The sequence below is a fragment of the Pelophylax lessonae genome (assembly GCF_965119305.1).
Source record: "Pelophylax lessonae genome assembly, chromosome: 11".
Lineage (NCBI taxonomy): Eukaryota > Metazoa > Chordata > Amphibia > Anura > Ranidae > Pelophylax > Pelophylax lessonae.
In genome coordinates, this window is record NC_138778.1 from 233,005,545 (window position 1) to 233,032,590 (window position 27,046).

At 45.7% G+C, this 27,046-nt stretch overlaps 1 protein-coding gene across 2 annotated transcripts in view; it reads right to left on the minus strand.

Moving 5' to 3' along the window:
- CACNG5 (calcium voltage-gated channel auxiliary subunit gamma 5) overlaps positions 1 to 27,046 on the minus strand; it is a 137,211-nt gene that overhangs the window by 11,000 nt on the left and 99,165 nt on the right. For both annotated transcript variants that reach the window (XM_082272115.1, XM_082272116.1), the window contains exons 4-5: positions 17,305 to 17,445; positions 6,738 to 6,883 (exon numbers count right to left, since the gene is read on the minus strand). In XM_082272115.1, coding sequence (XP_082128241.1) covers positions 6,738 to 6,883; positions 17,305 to 17,445 — 287 coding nt within the window. The remainder of the gene's footprint in view (positions 1 to 6,737; positions 6,884 to 17,304; positions 17,446 to 27,046) is intronic.

Here is a 27,046-nt window from a genome sequence, read left to right on the forward strand (position 1 = left end):
CCTGTAGTTTGTAGACGCGAAAACTTTTCGCAAACCAATCAAAATATGCTTATTACGACTTTTTTTTACCAAAAATATGTAGCAGAATGCAAATTGGCCTAAGCCCCGGTTCACACTTGTGCGTGTGCGGGGTTCGCATGTAATGTCGGAGCGCACTGCTCCGACATTACATGCGATCGGCTGTGCGGTGCGAGTCTAGCCATACAGTTTGTATGGCTAAATTCGCACCGCAGCCGCACCAAACACGCACAGGGACCCTTTTTTCTAGCCGCATCAGGATCGGATCGCACAGCGGTTCACACTTGTGCGATCCAATCCTGTGCGAACTGCACGATCGCACTGCGATATGCGATCAAACTGGGGGTGTCGTTGAGATTACATTGACACCCCCAGCGTATCGCATATGGCAGTGTGAACTGCCGGGGGTGCGTGTGCGATACGGGATCAGGCTGCGAATTCGCAGCCTTCCCGCACTCGCATCAGTGTGAACCGAGCCCTTAAAGGATGAAAAAGTTTTATTTTTTTTTTTTATTGGGAATGTTTTATAGCAGAAAGTGAAAAATATTGTTTGTTTTTTTGTTTTTTTTTTCAGAATTGTTGCTATTTTTTGTTTATAACGCAAAAAATTAAAATTGCAGAGGTGATCGAATACCACCGAAAGAAAGCTCTATTCGTGGGAAAAAAAGGAATTCAATTTTATTTGGGTACAGTGTCGCACGACCGCGCAGTTTTCCATTAAAGTAATGCGGTGCTGAATCGCAAAAAATGGCCTGGTCATTAAGGGGGGAAATCCTTCCAGTCCAGAAGTGGATAAATCTTTTTCTTAGTTCTGGTCATTTTAATGAAGACCATAAAAAGAATGCTTGTCTTTTTTTTTTTTTTTTTTTACACATTTTTGGGGCGGCTCTTGCTCCCTTAAAAAAATATTAGTACAAAAATAATTGCACATACAGTAAATACACTGCTCAAAAAAATGAAAGGAACACTTTTTTTATTAAAGAATAAAGCATCAAGTCAAATAAACTCCTGGGATATTGATCTGGTCAGTTAAGTAGCAGAGGGGGTTGTTAATCAGTTTCAGCTGCTTTGGTGTTAACAAAATTAACAACAGGTGCACTAGATGGGCAACAATGAAACAACCTCCAAAACAGGAATAGTTTTACAGGTGGAGGCCACTGACATTTTTTTTCCTACTCATCTTTTCTGACTAGTTTTGCATTTGGCTGGGGTCAGTGTCACTACTGGTAGGATGAGGCCATACCTGGACCTTATAGAGGGGGTCAGTGTCACTACTGCTAGCATAAGGCCATACCTGGACCCTATAGAGGGGGTCAGTGTCACTACTGCTAGCATAAGGCCATACCTGGACCCTATAGAGGGGGTCAGTGTCACTACTGCTAGCATGAGGCCATACCTGGACCCTATAGAGGGGGTCAGTGTCACTACTGCTAGCATAAGGCCATACCTGGACCCTATAGAGGGGGTCAGTGTCACTACTGCTAGCATAAGGCCATACCTGGACCCTATAGAGGGGGTCAGTGTCACTACTGCTAGCATGAGGCCATACCTGGACCCTATAGAGGGGGTCAGTGTCACTACTGGTAGAATGAGGCCATACCTGGACCCTATAGAGGGGGTCAGTGTCACTACTGGTAGCATGAGGCCATACCTGGACCCTATAGAGGTTGCACAGGCAGTCCAACTCCTCCAGGATGGCCCATCAATACCTCCCATTGCCAGAAGGTTTGCTGTGTCTCCCAGCACAGTCTCAGGAGCATGGAGGAGTTTCCAGCAGACATGCAGTTACTCTAGGAGAGCTGGACAGGGCCATAGAAGGTCCTTAACCCATCAGCAGGACCGGTATCTGCTCCTTTGTGCAAGGAGGAACAAGATGAGCTCTGCCAGAGCCCTACAAAATGACCTCCAGCAGGACACTGGTGTGAATGTCTCTGACCAAACAATCAGAAACAGACTTCATGAGGGTGGCCTGAGGGCCCGACGTCCTCTAGTGGGCGCTGTGCCCAGATCCACCACTGGCACCCTGTGCTTTTCACAGATGAGAGGAGGTTCACCCTGAGCACATGTGACAGACGTGAAAGGGTCTGGAGAAGCCGTGGAGAACATTATGCTGCCTGTAACATCGTTCAGCATGATCGGTTTGGTGGTGGGTCAGTGATGGTCTAAGGAGACAAATCCATGGAGGGACGCACAGACCTCTACAGGATAGACAATGGCACCCTGACTGCCATTAGATATCAGAATGAAATCCTTGGACCCATTGTCAGACACTAAACTGGTGCAGTGGGTCCTGGGTTCCTCCTGTTGCATGACAATGCCCGGCCTCATGTGGCGAGGGTATGCAGCCAGTTCCTGGAGGATGAAGGAATTGATACAATTAAATGGGCCCCACGCTCATCTGACCTAAATCCAATAGAACACCTCTGGGACATTATGTTTCGGTCCATCTGACACTGCCAGGTTGCACCTCAGTCTGTTCAGGAGCTCAGTGATGCCCTGGTCCAGATCTTTGAGGAAATACCCCAGGACACCATCCGTCATCTCATCAGGAGCGCCCCAACGTTGTCAGGCATGCATACAAGCACGTGGGGGCCATACAAACAACTGAGGACCATTCTAAGTTGCTGCAATGAAATTTCAGCAAAATGGACTCGCCTGCTGCATCATTTTTTCACTTTGATTACCCAGTCCATACCATTATAGATCCTAACACATTACCCAGTCCACATCAGTATAGATCCTAACACATTACCCAGTCCATACCAGTATAGGTCCTAACACATTACCCAGTCCATACCAGTATAGATCCTAACACATTACCCAGTCCATACCAGTATAGATCCTAACACATTACCCAGTCTATACAAGTATAGATCCTAACACATTACCCAGTCCATACCAGTATAGATCCTAACACATTACCCAGTCCATACCAGTATAGATCCTAACACATTACCCAGTCCATACCAGTATAGATCCTAACACATTACCCAGTCCATACCAGTATAGATTCTAACACATTACCCAGTCCATACCAGTATAGATCCTAACACATTACCCAGTCCATACCAGTATAGATCCTAACACATTACCCAGTCCATACCAGTATAGATTCTAACACATTACCCAGTCCATACCAGTATAGATCCTAACACATTACTCAGTCCATACCAGTATAGATCCTAACACATTACTAAGTCCATACCAGTATAGATCCTAACACATTACCCAGTCCATACCAGTATAGATCCTAACACATTACCCAGTCTATACCAGTATAGATCCTAACACATTACCCAGTCCATATCAGTATAGATTCTAACACATTACCCAGTCTATACCAGTATAGATCCTAACACATTACCCAGTCTATACCAGTATAGATCCTAACACATTACCCAGTCCATACCAGTATAGATTCTAACACATTACCCAGTCTATACCAGTATAGTTCCTAACACATTACCCAGTCCATACCAGTATAGATTCTAACACATTACCCAGTCTATACCAGTATAGATCCTAACACATTACTCAGTCCATACTAGTATAGATCCTAACACATTACCCAGTCCATACCAGTATAGATCCTAACACATTACCCAGTCTATACCAGTATAGATCCTAACACATTACCCAGTCCATACCAGTATAGATTCTAACACATTACCCAGTCCATACCAGTATAGATCCTAACACATTACCCAGTCCATACCAGTATAGATCCTAACACATTACCCAGTCCATACCAGTATAGATTCTAACACATTACCCAGTCCATACCAGTATAGATCCTAACACATTACTCAGTCCATACCAGTATAGATCCTAACACATTACTAAGTCCATACCAGTATAGATCCTAACACATTACCCAGTCCATACCAGTATAGATCCTAACACATTACCCAGTCTATACCAGTATAGATCCTAACACATTACCCAGTCCATATCAGTATAGATTCTAACACATTACCCAGTCTATACCAGTATAGATCCTAACACATTACCCAGTCTATACCAGTATAGATCCTAACACATTACCCAGTCCATACCAGTATAGATTCTAACACATTACCCAGTCTATACCAGTATAGTTCCTAACACATTACCCAGTCCATACCAGTATAGATTCTAACACATTACCCAGTCTATACCAGTATAGATCCTAACACATTACTCAGTCCATACTAGTATAGATCCTAACACATTACCCAGTCCATACCAGTATAGATCCTAACACATTACCCAGTCCATACCAGTATAGATCCTAACACATTACCCAGTCTATACCAGTATAGATCCTAACACATTACCCAGTCCATACCAGTATAGATTCTAACACATTACCCAGTCTATACCGGTATAGTTCCTAACACATTACCCAGTCCATACCAGTATAGATTCTAACACATTACCCAGTCTATACCAGTATAGATCCTAACACATTACTCAGTCCATACTAGTATAGATCCTAACACATTACCCAGTCCATACCAGTATAGATCCTAACACATTACCCAGTCCATACCAGTATAGATCCTAACACATTACCCAGTCTATACCAGTATAGATCCTAACACATTACCCAGTCCATACCAGTATAGATTCTAACACATTACCCAGTCTATACCAGTATAGTTCCTAACACATTACCCAGGCCATACCAGTATAGATTCTAACACATTACTCAGTCCATACTAGTATAGATCCTAACACATTACCCAGTCCATACCAGTATAGATCCTAACACATTACCCAGTCCATACCAGTATAGATCCTAACACATTACCCAGTCTATACCAGTATAGATCCTAACACATTACCCAGTCCATACCAGTATAGATTCTAACACATTACCCAGTCTATACCAGTATAGTTCCTAACACATTACCCAGTCCATACCAGTATAGATTCTAACACATTACCCAGTCTATACCAGTATTGATCCTAACACATTACTCAGTCCATACTAGTATAGATCCTAACACATTACCCAGTCCATACCAGTATAGATCCTAACACATTACCCAGTCCATACCAGTATAGATCCTAACACATTACCCAGTCTATACCAGTATAGATCCTAACACATTACCCAGTCCATACCAGTATAGATTCTAACACATTACCCAGTCCATACCAGTATAGATCCTAACACATTACCCAGTCCATACCAGTATAGATCCTAACACATTACCTAGTCCATACCAGTATAGATTCTAACACATTACCCAGTCCATACCAGTATAGATCCTAACACATTACCCAGTCTATACCAGTATAGATCCTAACACATTACCCAGTCCATACCAGTATAGATTCTAACACATTACTCAGTCCATACTAGTATAGATCCTAACACATTACTAAGTCCATACCAGTATAGATCCTAACACATTACCCAGTCCATACCAGTATAGATCCTAACACATTACCCAGTCTATACCAGTATAGATCCTAACACATTACCCAGTCCATACCAGTATAGATTCTAACACATTACCCTGTCTATACCAGTATAGATCCTAACACATTACCCAGTCTATACCAGTATAGATCCTAACACATTACCCAGTCCATACCAGTATAGATTCTAACACATTACCCAGTCTATACCAGTATCGATTCTAACACATTACTCAGTCTATACCAGTATAGATCCTAACACATTACCCAGTCCATACCAGTATAGATTCTAACACATTACTCAGTCCATACTAGTATAGATCCTAACACATTACCCAGTCCATACCAGTATAGATCCTAACACATTACCCAGTCCATACCAGTATAGATCCTAACACATTACCCAGTCCATATCAGTATAGATCCTAACACATTACCCAGTCCATAACAGCATAGATCCTAACACATTACCCAGTCCATACCAGTATAGATTCTAACACATTACCCAGTGTCACATAATGTGCTAGTATGCGATGCATACTAGAACATTATGCATTTACTTTGCAAGGAAAAAATTTTGGAGTTAACTTCCTCTTTAACACCAACGATGGGGCATTAATCCTTCCATTGACACCAATGATGGGGCACCATTCCTTCCACTAACACCAAAGATTGGGCACTAATCCTCCCATTGACATAAATGATGGGGCACTAATGCTCCAATGGACACCAATGATGGGGCACTGTTATTCCCATAGACACCAATGATGGGGCACTATTCCTCCCACTGACACCAATGATGGGGCACTATTCCTCCCACTGACACCAATGATGGGGCACTATTCCTCCCATTGACACCAATGATGGGGCACTATTCCTCCCACTGACACCAATGATGGGGCACTATTCCTCCCACTGACACTGACAATGGGGCACTATTCCTCCCCCTAATACCAATTATGAAGCATTGTTTACTCCCACTGACACCAGGACATTTTCTTCTCCTATGGCCACATTGCGCACCCCCCCCCCCCACCTAAACTTTATAGGACAGTAAACTGGCCCTTTGTTTAGAAAGTTTGGAGACCCCTGGCCTACAGGAACTTGTATCTCCCGTTGCTCCAGAAAGCTTAAAAAAAATGAGATACATTTTGTCAATATTCTGTGTTAGCATCAAACCATCTAGTCCTATTTACTATACCTGAGGCATCCCTGATTACCGGAGATGTGCTACTGCTTCCCCCTAAATAGGAATACTGTGAGGTCTTCACTCTGGACGGACTTCTCAAATCTCTGGAAATCATAATTACCTCTGTGAGGAGAAAGGATATAGCGGCAAACGCGAAGGACCATCCATACTTGTAACTGAAATAGGTCTCTGAGTCTTTTGTACGATTCAGGATCTCATCGTTAATGCTGGATATGTAGAGGACCAGGCCGACCACCAGGGACAGTCCTGAGGAGGAAAAGGACATATTGCCATGAGATAAACAAAGGAGAGAAGATCTACATGGAGAATTCAGAGGATCCTGCATACTTCTGTGTATTGAGGAACAAGCAGATTATTGGCTGGAGGGGCTGTGCTAGGTCTGGTAGCGTCCTGGGGACAGGGAGGCTTTGGGTAGCTACATATTATGTGTGGCATGTCGTAGGACCTAGACCACATGTCAAACACATGACCGTGGACCAAATCCTGCCCGCTAAGCCTTGTCATGTGGCTCTCGCATCAGTTTTGTAGCTGGAACGTGGCGTAACTCCATTCCACATCCTCTGACTCTCACCCTCCGCTCCTTCTCCTGCTGGCACAGCTTTGCTCTCAGCAGCTCCCAAAACTAATAAATGACTGCACACGTTCATGGCAGAGACAGATCTCCCGAATCTGAGCGGAAGAACGATCTCCCTGCAAGACAAGCAGAGCCACCTACACAGGGAGGTACTAGAGCTGGGCCAGGTAGGAGAGATAGATACAAAGGAGCTTTTGGGCTGCACTTTGTGCATTGTGCACCTCCTAAAACCTGCACTCTGTACATAGCACACCCCTGAACTCTGCACTCTGTATGTAACACACAACTGAACTCTGCACTCTGTATGTAACACACAACTGAACTCTGCACTCTGTATGTAACACACAACTGAACTCTGCACTCTGTATGTAACACACAACTGAACTCGGCACTCTGTATGTAACACACAACTGAACTCTGCACTCTGTACATAGCACACCCCTGAACTCTGCACTCTGTACGTAACACACTCCTGAACCCCTGCACTCTGTATGTAACAGACTCATGAACCCTGCCCTCTGTACACAGCACACCCCTGAACTCTGCACTCTGTATGTAACACACAACTGAACTCTGCACTCTATATGTAACACACAACTGAACTCTGCACTCTGTACATAGCACACCCCTGAACTCTGCACTCTGTACGTAACACACTCCTGAATCCCTGCACTCTGTATGTAACAGACTCATGAACCCTGCACTCTTTACACAGCACACCCCTGAACTCTGTACATAATGAACTCCTGAACTCTGCACTCTGTACATAGCACACCCCTGAACTCTGCACTCTGTACGTAACACACTCCTGAACCCCTGCACTCTGTATGTAACAGACTCATGAACCCTGCCCTCTGTACACAGCACACCCCTGAACTCTGCACTCTGTATGTAACACACAACTGAACTCTGCACTCTGTATGTAACACACAACTGAACTCTGCACTCTGTACATAGCACACCCCTGAACTCTGCACTCTGTACGTAACACACTCCTGAATCCCTGCACTCTGTATGTAACAGACTCATGAACCCTGCCCTCTGTACACAGCACACCCCTGAACTCTGCACTCTGTATGTAACACACAACTGAACTCTGTACATAGCACACCCCTGAACTCTGCACTCTGTACATAACTCACTCCTGAACCCTGCACTCTGTACACAGCGCACCCCTGAACTCTGCACTCTGTACATAGCATAATCCTAAACTCTGCACTGTGTACGTAACGCACGCCAGATACAATTGGCCCTTTGAGGGCAACCATACTGCTGATGTGGCCCACAATTAAATTGAGTTTGACCCCCCTCACCTAATGATCAGTCAATAATTTCAATGGTTGGTTTATTTCACCAGTGAGAGACGGAATAACAACAAAAATATCCAGAAAAAAACGCATTTCAAAAAAGTTATAAATAGATTTGCATTTTTAATGAGTGAAATAAGAATTTGATCCCCTATCAATCAGCAAGATTTCTGGCTCTCAGGTGTCTTCTATACAGGTAGCAAGCTGAGATCAGGAGGACTCTCTTATAGGGAGTGCTCCTAATCTCAGCTTGTTACCTGTATAAAAGACCCCTGTCCACAGAAGCAACCAATCAGTCAGATTCCAATCTCTCCACCATGGCCAATACCAAAGAGCTGTCCAGGGATGTCAGAGAGAAGATTGTAGACCTACACAAGGCTGGAATGGCTACAAGACCATCGCCAAGCAGCTTGATGAGAGGGTGGCAACAGTTAGTGGGATTATTCACAAATGGAAGAAATACAAAATAACTGTCAGTCTCCCTCGGTCTGGGGCTCCATGGAAGATCTCACCTCTTGGCGTTTCAATGATAACGGTGAGAAATCAGCCCAGAATTACACGGGAGAATCTTGTCAATGACCTCAAGACAGCTGGGACCATAGTCACCAAGAAAACAATTGGTAACACACTACGCCGTGAAGGACTGAAATCCTGCAGCGCTCCAAGGTCCCCCTGCTCAAGAAAGCACATCACCCCCCACCCCTGTCAAACATGGAGGTGGAAACATTATGCTTTGGAGGTGTTCTTCTGTTAAGGGGGCAGGACAACTTCATTGCATTAAAGGGACAATGGATGGGGCCATGTACCATCAAATCCTGAGTAAGAACCTCCTTCCCTCAGCTAGGGCATGAAAATGTGTTGTGGATGGGTATTCCAGCATGACAATGACCCAAAACACACGGCCAAGGTAACAAAGGAATGACTCAAGAAGAAACACATTAAGGTCCTGGAGTGGCCTAGCCAGTCTCCAGACCTTAATCCCATAGAAAATATGTGGAGGGAGCTGAGGGTTCGAGTTACCAAACGTAAGCCTAAAATCCTTAATGACTTGGAGAGGATCTGCAAAGAGGAGTGGCACAAAATCCCTCCTGAGATGTGTGCAAACCTGGAGGCCAACTACAAGAAACGTCTGACCTATTTGCTTGCTTGCAAGGGTTTCTCCACCAACTACTAAGTCATGTTCTACGAAGGGGTCAAATACTTATTTCACTCATTAAAATGCAAATCAGTTTATAACTTTTTTGAAATGCATTTTTCTGGATATTTTTGTTGTTATTCTGTCTCTCACTGGTAAAATAAACCGACCAATAAAATTATAGACTGATCGTTTCTATGTCAGTGGGCAAACGTACAAAATTAGCAGGCGATCAAATACTTTTTTTTCCTCACTGAATTATGTAATCTGTATGCCAAGTGCCAGCAGGTGGAGTCTCACATGCTGACTGGTTCTGGACACTGTAGCTTGTGTGTACATGTTCATGTGTGTACAATAAATGGGAAGGCGGAGACTGGAGTTGTGGGAGGGGAGGAGCCGCCTATTTAAAGGCAGGCCCCCCCCCGCCTCTTCTGGGCTGCCTCTGGGATCGTTTATCCCTCCCGCCACTGCCCCTTTTCTACAACATTCCCTTCTTCTTCCTTCCTTCTTGGTGGGCCCTCTTTATTTCAATGGCCTGCCCGAACTGAAGTTTTGGCACGCTACTACCGTAGTTATTTAATTATGTTATATTATCCATCTGGGCTCTATTCCCTGACCACAAACTCTATTAGCATGTAGTTTGCTGGATCACTCAGAATCTACAAGAAAGTAGAGTCCTGAGTTTCTCATACAACATCAGTGCCTGACCTCAGAAATGCCCTTCTGGAAGAATGGTGAAACATTCCCATAGACTCTCCTAAACCTTGTGGACGGCCTTCCCAGAAGAGTTGAAGCTGTTATAGCTGCAAAGGGTGGAGCCAACTCAATATTGAACCCTAAGGACTAAGACTGGGGGCCATTAAAGTTCATGTGCGTGTAAAGGCAGGTGTCTGTGTATATATATATGGAGATCTGATGGCCTATAAATACAAACAAACAATTCTTGCTCATTGGCTGATGACTTCTTTATTTCACAAACTCTACCATGACTGAAGGTTTCCCTCTCATGGCTTCAGAATGATTATTCAGTCACAGACATTCTATAAGCCTCTCTATAAGGTGCTCCCAGCATGCCTTGTTCTACATGGTATGATTATGGACGATAATCCCGGGTTTATCATATAGATTTAGAAATGCGGAGGAAGGAGATGGGACAGCAGGAAATGGCGGATTAATAGAAGACTGGTGGGAGTGACAGGTGGACACAAGAAGAAGAGAGATTAATGCGCGGCCCCCCAGGATGAGTCAGAAAAGGCATTTTATGGATGGGGCTGGGCGGACACACATTGGGGGTTCATGAAGGACAAGCATTTTCTCCATAAGGATTACTGTTAGAACATTTGTGAGTCGATTTTAGGAAAGATTTATGTGCTCTGAGGAGTGTAAGGACAAAACAACACCAACTGCCAATCACTGGCACACTTTACTGAAGGACTGCACAGATCATAAGATCTTTGCAGCTGATTTTGGTTGGAAGAGAGATTGTCCTGTGCAAGGATTGGTTGGGGAGAGATTGTCCTGTGCAAGGATTGGTCAGAGAAAGATTGTCCTGTGCAAGGATTGGTCAGAGAAAGATTGTCCTGTGCAAGGAATGGTCTGAAAGAATATGTCTTGTGCAAGGATTGGCAGTGGAGAGATTGTCCCGTGCAATGATTGGTCGGAGAAAGATTGTCCTGTGCAAGGATTGGTCAGGGAGAGATTTTCCTGTGCAAGGATTGGTTGGGGAGAGATTGTCCTGTGCAGGGATTGGTAGGGAAGAGATTGTCCTGTGCAAGGATTGGTTGGGGAGAGATTGTCCTGTGCAAGGATTGGTTGGGGAGAGATTGTCCTGTGCAGGGATTGGTAGGGAAGAGATTGTCCTGTGCAAGAATAGGCAGTGGAGAGATTGTCCTGTGCAAGGATTGGTTGGGGAGAGATTGTCCTGTGCAGGGATTGGTAGGGAAGAGATTGTCCTGTGCAAGAATAGGCAGTGGAGAGATTGTCCTGTGCAAGAATTGGTCAAGGAGAGATTGTCCTGTGCAAGGATTGGTCGGAGACATTGTCCTGTGCAAGGATTGGTAGGAGAGAGATTGTCCTGTGCAAGGATTGGTCAGAGAGAGATTTTCCTGTGCAAGGATTGGTCGGGGAGAGATTGTCCTGTGCAAGGATTGGTAGGGAAGAGATTGTCCTGTGCAAGGATTGGTAGGGAAGAGATTGTCCTGTGCAAGGATTGGTCTGCCAGGCTTTAAACTATCCTGAAATATTTTTTTTTTCCTTTGAGATAAGGTCAGTGCCTACGGGTGTACATCCCTCTGAGGATCAAGCATCGCCAATGATGGAACCCACCTGTAACTGAGTTGGTGAACTGGCCACATACTTGTATCACTGTCCTCCTCAGGGCCCTCATCTATGTGTGATGGGCCCCACAGCAAAACCATTATCTTTATTTAATTTATTCTAATAGCCAATTCCTTTAGTGATACAAGATACTTATTGTTTTCCACAATATAGAGATTTCTCAAATGTTATGTGGATTATTTTATCCAAATGTATTTACCAAAGACTGTTGCTCAATGCATATATCACTGTGTAGGTGGCCAGCTTTGGGGCCCCATAGCGGCTGCATGGTGTGCAGTCAATTTGTGCTACACGTACATGTTCTGTCAGGGAACATGTTGAGTGGAGGAGAGCGGTGCAGTTAACTGCTTCTGCTCCTCCAATGTCCAATCACAGTCTGGGGGGCGGAGAGGTGACCAAGCTTTATTGCTTAACTGCAGCAGAGAAAAGTCAAGTCACCAACCTGGCTGTACAGTCTGGCTGAAGTGTTTATATCTTAGAACTAGATGTTCAAAAACAGGGCCATTAGAAATTAGAGGGTCCCGTACAGCCTACCTGACAGGGCCTCCCCCCCATAGAAAACATCAAATTATACTTTTGCTAAAATGCCACAACCGTGATGCTATGCAAAGCTCATGGAAAACAGGCCCTTCAATTTTTTTCTTTTTTTAGAATTTACATTTTCTTAACATTTTTTTTTTTTTTTTTTTAGAATTCTATTATCTATATATTTAATACATTTTTTTTTTAAAGTGCCCTGTTGGGGGGGCTTTGGTAAAATTTCAGGGGTCTAAACTAGGGATCCACTGATATAGTTTTTTTTGTTGCCAATACCGATACCAATATTTTGGCCATTGCATATCAGTATCGACCAATATTTTGAACATTTAAAGTTTTGCAAAATGAACACAATTTTCGACACAAATCTGTTACTGTGCTATCTGGCACCCTTTGGTGGGTGGCCGGCTGGCAGGCACCCTTTGGTGACTGGCTGGCTGGCACCCTTTGGTGGGTTGCTGGTTGGCACCCTGTGTGGTGGCTGGCTATCTGGTACAGGCAGGGCCTGTGGGTGGCTGGCTGGTACAGGCCTGTTGGTGTGTGGGTGGCTGGCTGGCACCGGGCAGCTGTGGGTGGGTGTATGTATGTGGTGGCTGTGTTAAACATACTGTGTGCACTGTACACTCACCGTCCCGAGACTCCCTGACTCCAGATGAGGCTGAGGGAGGCGAACTAAGAAGGCAGAAGCTGTCTTAGTGCACGGAGGCGCATGGCGCAACATACGCCATGACGTCACGACAATATTGGCAATATCGGTAGCCTCCAGGGCCGATTCCGATATATTGGGGAAAGTGCATATCGGCCCTCGATATATCGGCCTTGCTGATAATCGGTCGATCCCTAGTCTAAACAGACCCCTGATGTCTCACATTTGGGACAGAGAAAGTTACTGAGGACAGAAATTCATCATTAACCTTTTCGGTAGCCTCAGCTGCAGATGAATGAATAGGAAGTAGTCCGAGTCTTCCTGCACATTCACAAACTGAAGCATAAAAAATACAGTTTACTATGCTTCAGTGATCAGTACCGATATGACATATTTACAAGCCAACAGCTCTCCATCTGGAATCCAATCCTCCTGTATGCCCTCAGCAGCTACAGGAAGGAGATAAGAGAAGGGAAGCCAGAAGTACTGCTGGGGAAGCGGGCACACGGGGGGGGGGGGACAGGACAGCAAGGTGGAAGGGGGAGGAGATACAAGAATCAATCTCCCTGCAGGGCAGACAGAGAGAACATCAACAGCTCTACAGGGTGATCCACAAGGCAGTACAGTTGGCCCCCCTGTACTGGACCCAGGCCAAATCAGTTCAAAAGGGGGGCATGGGCACATGCTGAGCAGGAGGGTCAGCCGTACTCCCTTGTGGGTCCCCTTGTAGAGCTTTCAACTTTCTCTCTCTGGCTGCGCTGCAGGGAGATCAGTTCTTGTATCTACTCCCTCTTCCACCTGCTGTCCCGTCTTCCCTGTGTGACAGTACAGTTGGCCCTCCTGCTCGGCATGTGCCCAGGCCCCCCTTTATGAACTGATGGGGCCTGGTCCTAGTACAGGAGGGCTGGCTGTATTGCCTTATCAGAGGCCCTGTTCGAAAAATATAAATCCTATGGCAGGTAAAACGGCTCCCTTTTATGTATTTCATCTGTGTATTTAGCTGTTTGCCTGAAGTTCAGCACCTCATGGCCTTGAGCATCATACTTTCCTCTTCCAATTCTGAGCTCTCTCTCTCCTGGACAGTTGGCACAGTATGTAGCAGACCAGCGGCAGCTGATAACGACTCAGTTATTATACGCTGTGATTGAGTGGGAGGGACAGTGCAGGTGGCGAGCGGCCCCGTACGAGATGACAATACCTAAGGTGTGGCAGAGGCAATTCTCCGCTTCACTGCCTCCATTGAGCGAGGAGTGAAATAAACATGACCTGCAAAATGGCATTTCTGGGCCGGAAATTATCGTTGTTGTGCCTGATGTGCAGAACGCAGAGGAGACGTCCTGATATAGCAAACAATGCAAAGTGCTGGATGTGCAGAAAAGGCACCACGTTGTCACCCCCAAATGTTGCTGCTCCTCCTCCTGTGATGTCCTATTTTACCTCTAATTACCTTTCCACCATCTCTTCTTTTATACATTTTTATATTTCTGCAACTAAACAACTTGGGGGCACGCTGTGGTAACTCTGCATTGAATGGGGGGACGCTTTAGTAACTCTGCATTGAATGGGGGCACGCTGTAGTAACTCTGCATTGAATGGGGGCACGCTGTGGTAACTCTGCACTGAATGGGGGCACGCTGTAGTAACTCTGCATTGAATGGGGGCACGCTGTAGTAACTCTGTATTGAATGGGGGCACGCTGTGGTAACTCTGCATTGAATGGGGGCACGCTGTAGTAACTCTGTATTGAATGGGGGCACGCTGTGGTAACTCTGCATTGAATGGGGGCACGCTGTGGTAACTCTGCATTGAATGGGGGGACGCTTTAGTAACTCTGCATTGAATGGGGGCACGCTGTAGTAACTCTGCATTGAAGGGGGGCACGCTGTAGTAACTCTGCATTGAAGGGGGGGCATGCTGTGGTAACTTTGCATTGAATGGGGGGCACGCTGTAGTAACTCTGCATTGAATGGGGGCACGCTGTAGTAACTCTGTATTGAATGGGGGCACGCTGTGGTAACTCTGCATTGAATGGGGGCACGCTGTGGTAACTCTGCATTGAATGGGGGGACGCTTTAGTAACTCTGCATTGAATGGGGGCACGCTGTAGTAACTCTGCATTGAATGGGGGCACGCTGTGGTAACTCTGCACTGAATGGGGGCACGCTGTAGTAACTCTGCATTGAATGGGGGCACGCTGTAGTAACTCTGTATTGAATGGGGGCACGCTGTGGTAACTCTGCATTGAATGGGGGCACGCTGTAGTAACTCTGTATTGAATGGGGGCACGCTGTGGTAACTCTGCATTGAATGGGGGCACGCTGTGGTAACTCTGCATTGAATGGGGGGACGCTTTAGTAACTCTGCATTGAATGGGGGCACGCTGTAGTAACTCTGCATTGAATGGGGGCACCCTGTAGTAACTCTGCATTGAATTGGGGCATGCTGTAGTAACTCTGCATTGAATGGGGGCATGCTGTAGTAACTCTGCATTGAAGGGGGGCACGCTGTAGTAACTCTGCATTGAATGGGGGCACGCTGTAGTAACTCTGCATTGAATGGGGGCACCCTGTAGTAACTCTGCATTGAATTGGGGCATGCTGTAGTAACTCTGCATTGAATGGGGGCATGCTGTAGTAACTCTGCATTGAAGGGGGGCACGCTGTAGTAACTCTGCATTGAAGGGGGACACGCTGTAGTAACTCTGCATTGAAGGGGGGCACGCTGTAGTAACTCTGCATTGAAGGCGGGCACGCTGTAGTAACTCTGTATTGAATGGGGGCACGCTGTAGTAACTCTGCATTGAAGGGGGGCACGCTGTAGTAACTCTGCATTGAATGGGGGCACGCTGTAGTAACTCTGTATTGAATGGGGGCACTCTGTAGTAACTCTGCATTGAAGGGGGGCACGCTGTAGTAACTCTGTATTGAATGGGGGCACGCTGTGGTAACTCTGCATTGAAGGGGGGCACGCTGTGGTAACTCTGCATTGAATGGGGGCACGCTGTAGTAACTCTGCATTGAATGGGGGCACGCTGTAGTAACTCTGCATTGAATGGGGGCACACTGTAGTAACTCTGCATTGAATGGGGGCACGCTGTAGTAACTCTGCATTGAATGGGGGCACGCTGTAGTAACTCTGCATTGAATGGGGGCACCCTGTAGTAACTCTGCATTGAATTGGGGCATGCTGTAGTAACTCTGCATTGAATGGGGGCATGCTGTAGTAACTCTGCATTGAAGGGGGGCATGCTGTAGTAACTCTGCATTGAAGGGAGGCATGCTGTAGTAACTCTGCATTGAATGGGGGCACGCTGTAGTAACTCTGCATTGAAGGGAGGCACGCTGTAGTAACTCTGCATTGAATGGGGGCACGCTGTAGTAACTCTGCATTGAAGGGGGGCACACTGTAGTAACTCTGCATTGAAGGGGGGCACGCTGTAGTAACTCTGCATTGAATGGGGGCACCCTGTAGTAACTCTGCATTGAATTGGGGCATGCTGTAGTAACTCTGCATTGAATGGGGGCATGCTGTAGTAACTCTGCATTGAATGGGGGCACGCTGTAGTAACTCTGTATTGAATGGGGGCACGCTGTAGTAACTCTTCATTGAAGGGGGGCACGCTGTAGTAACTCTTCATTGAAGGGGGGCACGCTGTGGTAACTCTGCATTGAATGGGGGCATGCTGTAGTAACTCTGCATTGAAGGGGGCAGGCTGTAGTAACTCTGTATTGAATGGGGGCACGCTGTAGTAACTCTGCATTGAAGGGGGCACGCTGTAGTAACTCTGTATTGAATGGGGGCACGCTGTAGTAACTTTGCATTGAAGGGGGCACGCTGTGGTAACTCTGCATTGAATGGGGGCACGCTGTAGTAACTCTGCATTGAATGGGGGCACGCTGTAGTAACTCTGCATTGAATGGGGGCACGCTGTAGTAACTCTGCATTGAATGGGGGCACACTATACTTTGATTACTGAAGGCCCCTTTGACACTTTTTTTTAGCTCAAAGTCATGCAATTTTTTGCAGCGTTTTTTGCCGCAAAGCAATGCCTATTATATTTTTTCTGTTTGCACCACCCCCCCCCCCCCCCAAAAAATTTTGAGCACCAGCCGCCATTAGAGGAAGACTCACCGGACAGGATAAAGAAGATCCCCGACACAAAGGCCAGAATGGTCCGATGGGGCCGGATGTGTCCGACGTTGTTGAGTATAAATCCGATAAACATAAAGAAGAGGCTGACCAATGGGAAGGGAGTGGCTGACCGAATCATTTCTGCAGGAAGAAAAAAAAAAGAATTATACTAATGAAACTGTTCCTTCTGAATGAAGAGACAGAGATCAGTGATAAAGAGATCGTCATATACTGGAGATAAACTTATTGCACAGCAGTGAAGAAGAGGAAAGGGAAGAACTGGATCATCCGGATTTCTCCCTTATTAAGCAGGAGTGTGGCCCTTTCCAATATAATGTGTGTCAATACACCAGTGTATGCACTTCGGGGTTCATATCATTCATTTTTATTGGGACCCCATCAAGCAATGCATGCCTAAAACAAACTCCCTACACTCTGCGTTTCCATACATTTCGGTAGCACGTGTCAGTCTGTGTGTTTTGAGATGTGTTGCCACAGGTTGGGTCCTGATGGCCCATTGTAAATGAATTGGCCCATACAACCCAACATGGGGAGGAGCCAAAAAAATTGCTGTCAGCTCATGAGCTAAACTCATACAGTGCTTCGAAAAAGTAAAATTTCCCACATTTTGTCATGTTACAACCAAAAATGTAAATGTGATTTATTGGGATTTTATGTGATGGACCGACACAAAGTGGCCATAATTGTGAAGTGGAAGGAAAATTATAAATGATACAAATAAATCTGTGAAAAGTGTGGCTGCATTTGTATTCACCCCCCGGAGTCAATACTTTGTAGAACCGCCTTTCCCTGCAATTACAGCTGCAAGTCTTTTTGGGGATGTCTCTACCAGCTTTGCACATCTAGAGAGGACATTTCTGCCCATTCTTCTTTGCAGAATATCTCAAGCTCTGTCAGATTGGATGGAGAGCGTCTGTGAACAGCAATTTTCAAGTCTTGCCACAGATTCTCAATGTGATTTAGGTCTGGACTGTGACTGGGCCATTCTAACACATGAATATGCTTTGATGTAAACCATTCCATTGTAGCTCTGGCTGTATCTTTCGGGTCGTTGCCCTGCTGGAAGGTGAACCTCCGTCCCAGTCTCAAGTCTTTTGCAGATTCTAGAGGGTTTTCTTCTAAGATTGCCCTGTATTTGGCTCCATCCATCTTCCCATCAACTCTGACCACTTTCCCTGCTGAAGAAAAGCATCCCCACACCATGATGCTGCCACCACCATGTTTCACAGTGGAGATGGTGTGTTCAGGGTGATGTGCAGTGTTAAGCCCCGTACACACGTACCGATCGTCGGCCGAACGATCGCCCGTCTTTTGTCCCCGGGCTGTCCTGTCCGCTGAAAAGTGCAAAAGACTGCACACGAATTTTGTCGGCCAACAACAGCCGACTGCAGAAGTGATGTCATGTGATGGTTAACTTTCCGTGTGTTTTTTCTTTTCTGAGCATGCCCAGTCTTGCAAATCTGCTGTCTGTCGGCCGAAATCTGTACTGACTGGCAAACAATCGGCCGTTCTGGTGTCGGCATACAAACATTTTAATGCTTGCACGACAGATTCTGTTCGGCCGAAAGTGCGCTGTCGGCTGTCGGAAGCATCATACAAACAAGCCGAAAATCGGCCGATCGGTCGTCGGCCGAATCTTTTCGGCCGACAATCTGCACGTGTGTACGGGCCTTTAGTTTTCCCCCACACATAGCGTTTTGCTTGTAGGCCAAAAAGTTCAATGTTGGTCTCATCTGAGCAGAGCTCCTTCTTCCACATGTTTGCTGTGTCCCCCACATGGCTTCTCCCAAACTGCAAACAGAACTTCTTATGGCTTTATTGTACCAATGGCTTTCTTCTTCTCACTCTTCAAAAAGGGCAGATTTGTGGAGCGCACGACTAATAGTTGTCCTGTGGACAGATTCTCCCACCTGAGCTGTGGATCTCTGCAGCTCCTCCAGAGTTCCCATGAGCCTCTTGGCTGCTTCTCTGATGAATGCTCTCCTTGCCCGGCCGGTCAGTTTAGGCGGATGGCCATGTCTTGGTAGGGGCCCGGCCGGTCAGTTTAGGTGGATGGCCATGTCTTGGTAGGGTTGCAGTTGTGCCATACTCTTTCCATTTTCCCATGATGGATTGAACAGCGCTCCGTGAGATAGTCAAAGCTTGGGATATTTTTTTAAACCTAACCCTGCTTTACACTTCTCCACAACTTTATCCCTGACCTGTCTGGTGTGTTCCTTGGCCTTCATGATGCTCATTGTTCACTAAGGTTCTCTAACAAACCTCTGAGGGCTTCACAGAACAGCTGTATTTATACTGAGATTAAATGACACACAGGTGGACTCTATTTACTAATTTGGCGACTTCTGAAGGCAATTGGTTCCACTAGATTTTAGTGAGGGGTATCAAAGTAAAGGGGGGTGAATACTAATGCAGCCACACTTTTCACAGATTTATTTGTATCATTTATCATTTTTCTTGTACTTCACAATTATGTGCCCCTTTGTGTTGGTCTATCACATAAAATCCCCAAAACATAAATGTATGTTTTTCGTTATAACATGGCAAAATGTGGGAAATTTCAAGGGGCGTGAATACTTTTTCAAGGCACTGTAGATGTGAATGGCGCTTGGAGTGGGTGTTGAAGAGCGATGTCCTGCAGTCTATATTGTCCCAGTTGCGGATATGAGAACACATAAGGAGGAATGAAGAGCTATGTGACAGATTGGGGGTGGAATGGTTGGTATAGAATAGCTGCAGCCCGGGGGCCGGATGCGGCCCTTTTCTTGCCTTTTATCTGGCCCTTGGGTAAATATTCCATTCGCTGGCACCAACAATGGGGCATAATTCCTGTTACTGACACCAGAAATGGGGCACTATTCCTCCCACTGACACCATCAAAAGGGCACAATTCCTTCCAATCATGAGGCACTGGTCCTCCCACTGACACCAAAGATAGGGCATTATTTTACTCCCACTGGGCACCAGGACATTTTCTACTCCCACTGGCCCTAGTCCGGCATTTCTAAAGTATGAAGGACAGTAAACTGGCCCTTTGTTTAGAAAGTTTAGACACCCCTGGTATAGAAGGTGAAAGTAACCACCAACACCTTGCAGCAATTCTTTCTGCTCCCTCAGTTGTTGGACATTTGTGTCTGTGCTATATTTGGTCATTATACTGCCATCTTGTGGTTATTTCGGTTGTTGCACTTGCCTTTCTGTCTCTCTCTTCTGTGTTCTGTCCTGTCCCCTCCCATTTATGATGTATTTCCTGTTCCTCTTTCTTTATGCTTATGGGGATAGAGATGGCCACATCTGTCTACGCCTTTTATACAATCTGCTCGCATCCAGGAACACATTACCATGTTTTGACCTGCAGATACCATCTTCAATCATCTGCCACATTTTGTTGTCTGCTATAACTACTGCTTGCAATAAAACCTACATGGATGGAAAGAAACGGTGTCTGGTGAGTTCAGCTATCTGATAATGATTAAGTAAAAGTGGGTGATAACCATGCTAAGCTCCTATGTCAATAAGCAGCAACTTAAAGTGTGACAAACACATAAACAAAAAATATTAAAATGGTAAGCTGTCCGCAGTGATTGCATCTGCTTGTACAGGCCAGGAATAGGTCTTAGCAAGGGATAAGTCACTATTACAACAATTGGAGTCAGAATAGCGTCCTTTCACATCAGTGCCATATGTGTTCTCCTTGCCCTTCCGAGTCAGTGAGGTGCTTCTCTGACTGCACAAACCTGTGTAGGGGCCTGACTAGAGCAAGACCAATGGGCTCTTATGGGTCCTAGCCCTGCCTGCCTGTGATTTTCACGGCACAAATAAAACAAAAGGGTGCAAAGGCATTGTGCATTGCCATTACAAGTAGACAGCAAAAAATCCCCAGCGCTAACCCTGTAGCAGACCACACTATATACTATCCCAAACCAATCCGGTGCAGCCATCAGAATCAGTACAAAATGACCATCCAACAGGCAACCAGGAAAGACAGCGTGTCAGGATTCGACCACGCCCACGGCGACTAGCTAACCGAGACGCGATGAATCGTGACTGGGGAAGATAAGGGGATAACAGATTAAAGAAAATTCCTACTAAGTAATATTGGCTGTGACACTTTCACAGCCTGCACTGCCTTCGGTCACCACTAGAGGGAGACTCCACTCCAATCCAGCTGGCTGACCACACACAGGCAGATACAAATCTTACATACAATCTGGTGCACTCTAAGGGTTGGGGAGCAGTCTAGCAATTACCACACACTACTAGGATTCCTCCAGCTATCCTACAAGTTAGAACCCCTGTGCTAGTCACTCTTCCCACTGTCCCCACACCCACACACCACAAACGATAGCCTGCCACCACCCAACAGTTTGTCCGCAGACTGGTCTGCTGGGACACCAAACACACGCAGATCTCCGTCTGCTGTACAATCTGCATGCAATCTGCCAACACACAGTGCAATTGCATACAGATTGGCATGTAGCGTATATATCAAGAGATTTTAGGCACTAAAATGCAAATAATCTCTCTAGAGGTATGAGTCCTAGCTTAGTACACAGAAGTCACTTATTCATTTTATAATTTAATATCCCGAAAGTGGGCAGTGCATAAAAAATATATACAAAACAAAAGCAGTTACAAAAAATACACAAAAGATAAGAAGACACACAATTGGCAATTTGCTATGAAAAATAAAAGGGAATCAAAAAACCCAGAAATAAACTTTACCTAAGGTTATCTCTTTGGCAGAAGCATGCCGGAAATCGTGCGGGAACTCTCCAGTTCAGAACTGGCTTCAAGGAAGAACAATGTGCAAATCTCAGACTCCCAATTTATTGGAATATTGATGTGGGCTGGACTTTAGCCCTTAACGAATCAGCCACAAGGGGTTGCCCCCATCTCAGCCCACAGGATGTTCTGTGTTCTGAACTGACCAGAGTTGAATTGGCCCAGAATGGCGCTGACCGCTGGGCCAGGGATAGGAGTTCTGACACCAGCGCATTGGTCTGATTCCGACAGTATCAAACACTGCTTGCCTGCCGCAATCAGGCGCCATACAACGGTTTTGTGCAATTCTCCAGGACCCCACCCATGCCACAGACACACATTTACTCGAAGCCCCACACGTGAGCCACAAGAAGGAATTATTTTAATCTCTCTGCCACTAATATTTTAACTTTTATGAGAGATAAAATACATTCCTTTGATCTGATAAAAGCAGCAACCGCTCATAGACAGTTCGGAACCTATTGTCACCCTCCTGCGGATTTCTGCAGCCAAAATGACTAGCAGTCTTCTTTGAAGCTTCCCGGAAAGTGACAAAATTTTGTTCAATTGCATGGGGGACCTTAATTGGCAACCAGGTGTCAACTCTAACCCAGAGAGACCAGCTGTGTCCTTTCAAATGCTACTAACAGGACATGTGTGTGATAATACATTAATTAACCCAAAATGACATTACATCTACAATTCACTACGTATTTCTACAGATCACTTCATATTTCATATTTCGCTAACGCAAAGCTATTCCATATCTGCCATTTATGTTACACAGCGCTATCCGGATAAAGGTGATATATTGACAGTTTCCAGGTAGTAAACGTTTCCAGATATTGAATAAGGCCAGTGGAAATAGTAAAGTGTTTATTTGACAACCTGTAGGTATAGAATTAGAATAAAAACCAATACGATAGCAGGTTGGCCTGGTCAGTTGGAGCTCCGCCAATAGCTGCTGGGTCCACTGAAGGTGGCGGAGAGAGTCACCGATCGGATGTGATGCCACTGGGTAGAGCCGTGAATGAACGGGCCCGCCGGCGCTCCTGCGTGATTTCACCACGACTCAAAGCAGAAGTGCTGTGCCCAGGAGCAGGAAGCCAGTGTGACCAGCCTAGAATAAATGTGGGGAGCGTTGCTGTGCCTACGCTCCCCCCATGTGTTCCAGGCTGGGCACATTGGCTTCCTGCCTCCGGGCACGGCACTTTCACTTTGAGTCATGGTGACGGCGGGCCCGACCCAGCTCTCGTTGGTTCGCGGCTCTAATCGGCGGCATCACATTCCAGCTCACATGATACCACAGTGCCCAGGGCAGTCGTCCCTCCTGCCCACCCCGTTTCCCAGCCTTGGGTATGTGATGTATGGGTGTAGCAGGAACATTTAGAGGATAAATATGGATACAATGCATTAATATTTAGCTTGGGAACCTTTATATGACTGCTATGAAAGCAAATTTTATTCTTTAATATTCCAAATAAAGCCTTTGAGGAGGAGATTAGAGAGGCAGGAGGGCCTCCTAATATTTTTACCAGGGGCCCATGTTACATCCCTGGTAGAGATAAAGGTGGTCTCCAACCAGTAACACCCAGTATACAGTAAAAGCTGAGGAATGATGGGGAGGAGTGCTCCCACCTATTTACCAGTAACATTTCTACAGTTAATTCTGTGAGGTGATGGGAGATTTGTTTTCTTCCTCCCTGACACCTTCTCTGCTATGAGGGGCCCCGTGTGACAGAGTGTGATTACACCGGGCCCCCGTGTGGCGCTACCTACGCAGCAAGCAGACATGTGATGGAGGGGTGACTGGAAGTGTCAGTGCAATAAATAGCCCGATATTACTCTTCCAGTAACACATTGTTCTCCTTATTATATACCCATCCAAAGATCAGCACTGATCAGATCATATCCCGCTAAGTGTCTGTAATCTCACCAAACTGCTCCTCACCAAATATGTGCATGATCCATACATCGCTATTAATAATCCCACAATGTATCAAATGTATCCCACAATGTATCAAATGTATCCCACAATGTATCAAATGTATCTCACAATATACATTGGGGAAAAAATTATTTGATACCCTGCAGATTGTGTAAGTTTGCCCACTTACAAAGAAATGGCAGGTCTACAAATTTTAACATAGGTGTATTTTATATGATAGAGATGGGATATCAACCAAAAATCCAGAAAAAAAAAAAAACACAATACAAATGTTATAAATGGGAGTTACAGTTCAGTGAGTAAAATAAGTATTTGATTAGTAGTTGGTGGAGAAACCCTTGTTGGGAAGCACAGAGGTCAGACGTTTCTTGTAGTTGGCCCCCAGGTTTGCACACAGCTCAGGAGGGATTTTGGTCCACTCTTCTTTACAGATCTTCTCTAAATCATTAAGGTTTCTTGGCTGTCGCTTGGAAACTCGAAGTTTCAGCTCCCTTCATAAATTTTCTATAGGATGAAGGTCTGGTGACTGACTAGGCCACTCCTAGACCTTAGTGTGCTTCTTCTTGAGCCACTCCTTTGTTGCCTTGGCGGTTTTGGGACATTGTCATGCTGGAAGACCCATCCATGACCCATCTTCAGTGTTCTGGCTGAGGGAAGAAGGTTCTCATCCAAGATTTTACAATACATGGCTCCGCCCATTGGCCCCTCAATGCAGCAAAGTCAGCCTGTACCTTTAGCAGAGAAACAGCCCCAAAGCATCATGTTTACACTGCTGTGCTTGACTGTAAGGATAATGTTCTTAGGGTCATAGTCAGCATTTTTCTTTCTCCAAACACGGCAAGTTGAGTTAATGCCAAAGAGTTCAATTTTTGTCTCATCTGACCACAGCACTTTCTCCCAATACTACTCTAAATCATTTAGATCAGGGGTGTCAAACCCAATTTAATCGCGCACCATATCAGCATTATGGTTGCCCTCATAGGGCCGGTTATATCTGTAAGATTAGATGTCCAGAGCACCCCACTCCCCCTTACACCCTTACATGAGAAGTCGAGAGCCCCCCCATTCGGCCCGCGGGCCTTGTGTTTTGACACCTGTGATTTAGATGTTTATTGGCTTTAGACGAGCCTGTACATATGTCTTCCTGAGGAGGGGGACCTTGCGGGCGCTGCAGGATCTCAATCCATTGTGGCATAGTGTGTTACCAATGGTTTGTTTAGTGACTGTGGTCCCAACTGCCTTGAGATCATTCACAGCAGCTCCCGTGTAGTTCTGGGCTGATCCCTCACTTTTCTTATGTAGCACCCTGGATAAAGGAAGGTCTGTGGATGTGGTGCATCTGGATAAAGGAAGGTCTGTGGATGTGGTTTATCTGGATAAAGGAAGACCTGTGGATGTGGTGTATCTGGATAAAGGACGGTCTGTGGATGTGGTGTATCTGGATAAAGGAAGGTCTGTGGATGTGGTGTATCTGGATAAAGAAAGGCCTGTGGATGTGGTGTATCTGGATAAAGGAAGGCCTGTGGATGTGGTGTATCTGGATAAAGGAAGGCCTGTGGATGTGGTGTATCTGGATAAAGGAAGGACTGTGAAAGTGATGTATCTAGATGAAGGAAGGTCTGTATAAAACGGCCTGTGGATGTGGTGTATCTGGATAAAGGAAGGCCTCTGGATGTGGTGTATCTGGATAAGGCCTGTGGATGTGGTGTATCTGGATAAGTGTAATGTTCTGGTACCCTTATCCAAATGGGACGCATACACCTTTAAGGGCAATGACATCATCGCCGAGCGCCGCTATGAGCGGCTATTTCAATTGCCGGCTTTCTCTCACTCATTGTTCGTTCAACCGCCATGGTTGGAGCGTCCCGCTCTCTGAAGTCAGCATACCAGATCTACACATTCCTGTATCTCGCTACCTGAACCTGTTTTCGGATCCTGTGTCTCGCCACCCGATCACCCCTGGCATGCTGTTTTCACCTTCACCCTTTCACACCGCATGTTCACCGCACCTTCTCTTGTGAAGCTGGAGCTGCTGGCTATTCCCTTTGCCTGAACTGAACCGGAACCTCGCTGCCGATCCGTATCTCGCTACTGGATCACCTCTCACTACTGAACTTTGTTACTACTGCCTATCTAGTGATAAGTACCCCACAGGGGATTCCTTACTAACCTGCACTTCTACTGTCATCTACTGCATATACCAGGACTATCTCTATCTAAGCTATTTCCTATCATCTGCATAGACTGTTAGCTCTTGGGACTACCATCAACTATCCTTGCACTAGGTTACTCTGTCTTGTATACTCCATCTGCTGTCCCCTACCATCTGCACTATACTTGACATTAGAACCTATCTGCTTACTACCATCACCTAAACACTCTCCTAATACTACTCCTAGGTGCTCACCATACTATAGCCTGTCTCTCACCTATATACTCTCACATATTCTATCCCTCCATTAACATCAGATTGAGTGTATGTATATTGCATAAACAGGCTGTGCACAGTGATGAAGTCCTGAGAGTTGGATATGTTTGTTCAACAGAATCTCTACACGACTACTGAGTGTGACAATTCTGCAGCTGCAAATCCATCCACTAACAAAAACGCATGAGCGTTACAGATTGAACGAGCCTTAAAAAATTATGGATTCAGCAGAATTACCCACTCAGGTACTACAATTAAAACAGCAAGTAGATGCATTGATCCTTGCTCTTACAGAGGTAAAAAACGAAAATCAGGCTTTAAGACAGCAGGTTGGCCGTCTCACGCAGCTTTCTGTTGCTCAGCCCCGTGAGCCTAAGATAAACCCTCCTCTAGTGTTTACTGGTGATCGGAGTAAATTTCGTGAATTTAGAAACGCATGTCGATTGCTTTTCTTGTTAAAACCTCTGACCTACACCACTGACCAAATTAAAGTCTGTACCATTATCTCCTATCTGACGGGTGAACCCCGGGCCTGGGCAGACGCTCTCTTTGAAAAAGATGACCCACTCCTTAACTCCTAT